The 7,678-nt window shown below is 46.3% G+C and overlaps 1 protein-coding gene across 1 annotated transcript; it reads left to right on the forward strand.

Moving 5' to 3' along the window:
* Window positions 1-4,395: 4,395 nt before the first annotated feature.
* LOC124649365 (UDP-glucuronate 4-epimerase 6-like) lies at window positions 4,396-6,324 on the forward strand. The gene has a single exon (XM_047189014.1). The coding sequence runs from the start codon at window positions 4,396-4,398 to the stop codon at window positions 5,863-5,865; it is 1,470 nt and encodes a 489-aa protein (XP_047044970.1). The 3' UTR covers window positions 5,866-6,324.
* Window positions 6,325-7,678: the final 1,354 nt, after the last annotated feature.

Here is a 7,678-nt window from a genome sequence, read left to right on the forward strand (position 1 = left end):
TTAGCTCTCATCACATACAAGTTGTTTTAACCGAGTATCACAAAAGGGTACCCCCGTGCCTCCTGTACAAAGGTCCTAGGAGATGCATTGCTTTTAATTTCTCATTTTTAAAGCATCTTCAACTTGGGATATCCATACCGGGACGACACGAGCAACAGATAAATGGACTCCTCTTTTTTTTTTTGGTAGAAGCTTTCTCATAAGAGATTGAGGATTTGTCCAACTGAAACTTCCACCATGATACATGGCTTCGGTTAGCGGTCCAATGTTCTTCTCTAACAAAAATGTATACTCAAACTATTTTGCATGGATAATCTCCTTCATTTCAGACAAGATGAACATGCATAGAAACCCACATGATATTCAGCGGCAAAGCATGATGAGGTGTCCCCAGTATTTCAATGGTTATCACACAACAAGCAACTTAAAAGAGCTACGGTTACACAAGGAACACACGCTAGGCACAATAGTCATTTTTGACTACTTTCCCATGAGTAACAAAAATATAATACTTTGAAATTTAAATGTAGCACATGAGCAAACTACTATGGAATGGCAATGAAATACCACATATAGATAGATATGATGGACACTTTGGCATATTTGGTTTTTGGTGGTTGGATGCATGAATAAAATACTCACACAAATGGAGGCTAGAAAAAGACCGGGTGCGACCAACTAAGAGAGAATAATGGCCATAATCATGCACAACGACAAATATATTAATCAAAGCATAAAGTGATACACAAGTTTCAAACTAAATAATCATAGAGGCAAGAATTGACTGGAATGTAGTCATAACATGTTGCAAAACATGTGCCAAGTCGATCCAAATAAAAACATTCGCAGGAGAATATATACCACAATATTATGCTTTTCTATTATATGCTAAAAACAATGCATGAGACCTTCAATGGCACACTAAACACTCTCAGTATTTGGTACTAATCATAATAAAAACATAATTAACAAGCTCATCATGAGAATAACATCTAGCAAGATATGCAAAAATAACTATGCCACAGTCTAAAAATGCTTCCATTTGCATCACATACACATAAAACTTTTTTCATGCTTCCAACACCAACCAAATGAAACCAAACAACTCTCATATATGAAAAACAAGTAAATGTCCAGAGAGCTATTGATACACAAATAAATATAAAAGTGGAGTGTATCTCTCTCCAACGCAAAATGCATAACAGTGGAGCGTGTCTCACTCCAAAATAAACATGCAAAACAGGGGAGCGTGTCTCACTCCAAAGTAAATATGCAAAGCGGTGGAGCGTGTCTCACTCCAAAGTAAACATGAATGATGGGATCCAACTTTATTGAAAGTAAAAACACAGCAAAAAGTAAAGACGCTCCAAGGATAACACATATCACATGAAGGAATAAAAATATAGTGTGTTGAAAAATGACCTGGTGCTTTTTGTTGATGAAGAGGAGATGCCTTGGACATCCCCAAGCTTTGACGCTTGTACTTCTTGGATATTTCTTGGGGGTTCCAGGGTACATCCTCAAGCTTGAGCTCTTGTCGATCCATGCTTCATCTTATTGCATCATTCTTCTCTCCCTATACTTGAAAACTTCCTTCACACAAAACTCAGCACATGATTGGCAACATTAGTGCAAATAAAAATATATCAAACCAGCAAGGCTTCAGCAATGACACATATCAAACACTCATTTTAACATATGATATTGTAGCTACTTCCTCCCAAAGCATAAGACGCAAATGCAAAACATGGTAGAAATCTATCAAAACAGACCAGCAGGAAGAGATCATAATTAAAGAAATAGTTCTGTTGCTCAAATCGAAAAATACTAAACTAACGAAAGTTAGCTAACATACTGGAGAATAAGCACAAAAATTTGCAGATCAAAATAACGTTCTGACGATTTTTAAGAATTTTTTTCGTGACCAGCACAGAATCTATTTCAGAATTGCAAATACCCCAAACACTGCTTTCTTTCTATTAGAGGCTACCCTTGGCACAAAAACGAAAATAAGAACGATAACGAGAGGTTATTACAGTAGCAATAACTTCCAAGACTCAAAGCAAAAATAACAGAAATAAAACATGGGTTGTCTCCCATAAGCGTTTTTCTTTAACGCCTTTGAGCTAGGCGCAGAAAGGGTGCAAATCAAGTATTGTCAAGAGAGAAATCATTAAGATCGGGAATGAAAGTAGTTTCGACCAGGCAGTCTATGCTATCTATAGTTGTTTTTGAAGTTCCTCTCTCAACACTTTTAGATTTACTTTCTTCATCAAATAAATTCTCAGGAACAATCCAATCAAAAATCCTATCGTAAGCTTCCTTAAAACTTTCCTCACTCCCTTGCTTGAAAGTGAAAATCATGCCCGCATGCGATATAGTAATGGGACTATCCATTGAACAAAAATAATGAAAGCAACAGAAATAAAAGCTATAGTAATATTTTTGGATTTTCGATATAAAATGCAAACAAGATAAAAATAAAATATGCAAGTAAAACAATAACAAAGTAAAAGAGTTGAGAGTGAGAGACTCTCCTCGCAGAAGAGATGCTTTTCTCCCCGGCAACGGCGCCAGAAAAATTGTTTCTAGGCGCGGAGTTGACGAAGGAGAATTTATGCGCAACGTTGAGTGGAACCCCAAGAGGAAGGTATGATGAGCACAGCAGGAAGTTTTCCCTCAGTAAGAAACCAAGGTTTATCGACTAGTAGGAGAGAAATGTTCTCTCCCGAGGTGTTGCGAACCAACTCGTGGCAGAGCGCACTGCCGGCGTCAGCAGCAACGTGGAGACCTGCACACAAACAACCAAGTACTTTGTTCCCAACTTTCTGCGAGGTTGTCAAGCTCACTGGTTTTGCTGAAAACAAAGGATTAAACGAACCGTGTGGAAGAAGAATTGTTTGCAGAGAATATAACAGAAAAATGTTGTAGAAGATTGCAATTAAAAGAAGAAGGACAGGGGTCCACAGTTCACTAGAGGCGCCTTCCCAATAAATAAATATGCTGGGTAAACAAATTACAGATGGGCAATTGACAAACAGAGATTCTACGCTAATGGTTGGTGCAGAATACATGCTATGAAAGTATGCGCGCATTACAACAATATACATAGATCGTAATCCAACTGCATCTATGACTAATAATCCACCTTTGCATCCGCGACACCCTCCAGTATTAAGTTGCAAGAAACGGACTATCGCTTTAAATAATGTGTGTAAAGTGAACGATGAAACTACCCTTAAATAGAACACCGTTGTTTTCTCCCTAGTAGCAACATCATATCTACAACCATAGAGAACAAGGTCACTTCCCATGGTTAAATAAAGGCATGAACCCACTATCGAGCATAAATACTCCCTCTTGGAGTCGCTAGCATCTACTTGGCAAGAGCATCTACTAGAAACGGAGAGCATGCAAGATCATAATAACATAATACATAATCTGCTCTGCCAAATAGAGACTTATAAAAGTTTGTGATGTATTTAATCAGCTCCGGTTGCCCCTCTATCACCCCTTCATATTGTACCAAATTAGTTATCTTGTTCTTACTTGTTCTCCCATTTGCTTTCAAGTGATAATACTTTGTATTATTATCGCCTTCTAGCAAATCTTTTTCCTTATAAAGTTGTAACCATTTAATTTCATCTTCACGCGTAATAGTCCTAAGCTGCTGTTTTTTTACGAGCATTATATCTCTATCAATAGCAGTTGGTCCATTATCTTCTGCAAGTTTGTCCATCTCATCTAACTCAACAATTAATTTTTTCCTTATTCTCTTATACTCGCCCTCAACATTTCTATTCCAGCCTTTAAGACAATTCCTCATTCTCACCATTTTTTGGTGCCATATATCCATACTACTACAACTAGTTGTTCTCTGACTCCAGTTTTTAGTTATCAACTGTTTTCACTATAAATAGATAAATAAAATATAGGGGAGAATTGCCACTCTTGTGGTGACTGGTGACTTGGTGAGCAGAGAAAAGGCCAAGTCGTCGAGGAGTTAAACCCACAGATAGACACATTGGGAGAAAACGCGGGAACTAGAATTTCAGTGGCAACCTCTATGCGTTGATTGGGCGGCCACTACCTGGCAAAGCAGATAAAAACACTCCCTTCTCCTTCTCGACGCACCAGCAACACCACGACAGCCCACAGTAAAGTCAGAGCGAATCGAGCAGCGATCCTTTTGGAGGTAAACGGAGGAGTAGCAAACAAATCGAGCAATGCCGCGTCCTCAAGCTCCGGTCCCCTCCGCTTTATTATACCTCACTCCCAGTGACACTCTCACTCACACATTCACTAGCTACGCTCCACTCTACTCGACGCGCGCGCACGCTGAGCTAGCTAAGCCGTACCGTACGTGAGCCCGTGAGCCAGCACAGTACGGAGTAAATGCCGCCGCACCCATCGTCGTCGTCGTCGTCGGCCAATGTGGACGCGGCCGCGAAGGGCGTCAAGCTCGACCGGTACGCGAGCGGCGGCGGCCAGCTGATGCGGCGCGCGGCGAGCGCCAAGATCGTCTCGGCGTCCTCCCACCTCCTCTTCCGCGCCACCATCCTCGCCACGCTCGCCCTCGTCTGCCTCTTCGCCGTGCACTACACCTCCCTCCTCTCCCACTCCTTCCGCCTATCCGCCGCCGCCTCCTCGCCACGGTCGAGGCCGCCGCACCGGAACCTGCTCGGCTCGTCGTCGGCCTACGGTGGCGCCGCGTGGGAGCGGGAGGTGCGGCGGAGCGCCACGCCGCGGCGGGACGGGGGCATGTCGGTGCTGGTGACGGGCGCGGCGGGGTTCGTGGGCGCGCACTGCGCGCTGGCGCTCAGGGCGCGCGGCGACGGCGTGCTCGGCCTCGACAACTTCAACGCCTACTACGACCCGGCCCTGAAGCGCGCGCGGCAGCGCCTGCTGGCCTCGCGCGGGGTGGTGGTCCTCGGCGCCGACATCAACGACGCCGCCCTGCTCGAGCGCCTCTTCGCGGCCGTCCCCTTCACGCACGTCCTGCACCTCGCCGCGCAGGCCGGCGTGCGGTACGCGATGCGGGCGCCGCAGGCGTACGTGGCCTCCAACGTCGCCGGCCTCGTCAGCGTCTTCGAGGCCGCCGCCAGGCACGCCGACCCGCAGCCGGCGATCGTGTGGGCGTCGTCCTCGTCCGTGTACGGGCTCAACACCGACGCGCCCTTCTCCGAGGACCACCGCACCGACCGGCCGGCGTCGCTGTACGCGGCCACCAAGAAGGCCGGGGAGGCCATCGCGCACGCCTACAACCACATCTACGGCCTCTCCATCACCGGCCTCCGCTTCTTCACGGTGTACGGCCCGTGGGGACGCCCCGACATGGCCTACTTCTCCTTCGCCCACAGCATCGTCGCCGGCAAGCCCATCACGCTCTTCCGCGCCGCCGACGGCACCGACGTCCGCCGCGACTTCACCTACATCGACGACGTCGTCCAGGGCTGCATCGGCGCGCTCGACACGGCCGGCAAGAGCACCGGCTCCAAGTCTGGCAAGAAGCGCGGCCCGGCTCCCCTCCGCGTCTACAACCTCGGCAATACCTCGCCGGTGCCCGTCACCCGCATGGTCACCATCCTCGAGAAGCTCCTCGGCAAGAAGGCGAACAAGCGCGTCGTCACGATGCCGAGCAACGGCGACGTGCCGTTCACGCACGCCAACGTCAGCCACGCCGCGCGCGACTTCGGCTACCACCCCACCACCTCCCTCGACGCCGGCCTCCGGCAATTCGTCCAATGGTTCCTCAAGTACTACAAGATCGACCCCGCGAAGCTCGCCAAGGGCGGCAAGGTCAGTGCCGGCGCCGGCAAGCCTACCAAGAGGAAATCAACGGGCGCCATGTCCGCAGCGTCGTGAGGTGTCCCCGGCCCGGCACGGCCGTCCACCGAGTGTGTACTCTGCTCTGCTTGGAGGCAGGCAGTTGTCTTGCACAACTTTGCAGGTGCATCCCCATTGTTTAAGCCATTGTTGCTTCTCTTTTTTCTCCATGATGCAACCATGCTAGAGCTCAGTGGGAAGGGAATCATGGAGTTGGAAAGCCAAAGGAAACGGATTCCTTCTTCATAGCATACGCATACTAAACTATTTAGAGAAAAAGAGATTGGGTGGGTATAGGTAAGAAGATGACATGAGCCAATGAAAGGAACCAGGACACAAGAAAGATGAAGTCACTGGCTTCCTTTTGGTTCAGGAGATTGTTTTTTCTCAATTTTTACATATTTTTGCCATTCACTGTCTTGTTCTTGTTCATTTGTGGTTGACTGGTATTGTGATTTGTGAACTGTGAATGATCATGCACTCATGTCAAGAACACAAGAAGCTGTGGTGGATGTAAGTCCAAGCAGTTTGCAGATTTCCAGACTGCCAAAAATATACTACTTTAAATCTTGGCGGTGGATTTGGTGCAATTTATTTCTGCATATGTATAAATATATCCAGCTCTTTGGGTCTTTGTTCTCTGAACCAAACCATCTTGCTGCATGTGGAGTGTCCGTGACTTTTGCGTATGTTTGCTTCTAATTTATGTGGCAATATATGTGAGGTGCTGAGGTTGGTGGCAGGTTGAGGGTGTGAATGAATTTGATTCAGCTTTGGACTTGGTGCTGATTCTTTCCCCGGTAGCATCACGCCAGCTTCTCGTACAGTGATGTTCCAAGAACAATGTTTCTTGCTAAATACAGTGAAATATGTGGGAACAGTGTCTGAACCTGAACTAATGCAGATTCTAGTTAACCAGGCCGTCTGAATCCTCTGATGACCAGGAATGATCTAACTGAACTGCATCATACATCAGAAGCATTATGAACTTAGGATTCTTGCTAAGCCCTATTAATCTCCATGGCATCTGCCCACTCTGATGCCTAGCATCATGCTCCAAGGACACGATTCCTGTCCTCACTTGCCTAACCTTCGCTCCTTGGATGGGCCATTCGATCTAGATAAGCCTGCATTTCATACCATGCTGCTCCAAGGATGTGCCAAAATTTGAAAAGAAATGCAATGTATGCCTGCCCAAGCTAGTAGGACCACATTGCAGAGGATAATACAGCCCAGCTGCATATATGTGAAAACAGCTAAGAGGCCTCCGATAGTCTGAATTCAGAATGGTGGTGATGGAGAATGAAGAACGTATTGCAAAACCTGCCTGTCAGCTCACGGTTTTTCAGCATAAGAGACACAGCATTCATGATGAGCAGGCCGCTGAGACGATCTGGAATTCCGGATCTGAATACCTCAAGCTTGACCTGTGTTGCAAAAAATTGTGGCTGGCATTCTTTGTACGCTTGTGCTGGTGCAGGGCTCTAGGCCAATCCCTTTATCAGTTGAACTAATTGAAGATGTTCTCAACTGCTTGTCTGGTTCAAGTCAAAAAGTTTTAGTTGTTAATACAGCATTACTATCTGAAATTACTACTCGTAGTACAACTTTCCAACTAGTAATGAATTTCGTACTCGGTGAGAGACTGATAAATGTAAAACGTCTGCTACCTCTTGACCACTTGAGCTGCATTGCTCAATACCCAGTACAGATAGTACTCCAACTTGTCTTGGCTGTTGCAGCTGGCTGCTGCTACCGCACCAAAAGCTTGGTCCCGAAGGACAACGATGAGCTGGAGAAGTTAGCAGTCTTTGACAGTTTGACTTGCATTCGGCATAAAGCTAGGCAGATA

Source organism: Lolium rigidum, chromosome 1, assembly GCF_022539505.1.
Source record: "Lolium rigidum isolate FL_2022 chromosome 1, APGP_CSIRO_Lrig_0.1, whole genome shotgun sequence".
NCBI lineage: Eukaryota > Viridiplantae > Streptophyta > Magnoliopsida > Poales > Poaceae > Lolium > Lolium rigidum.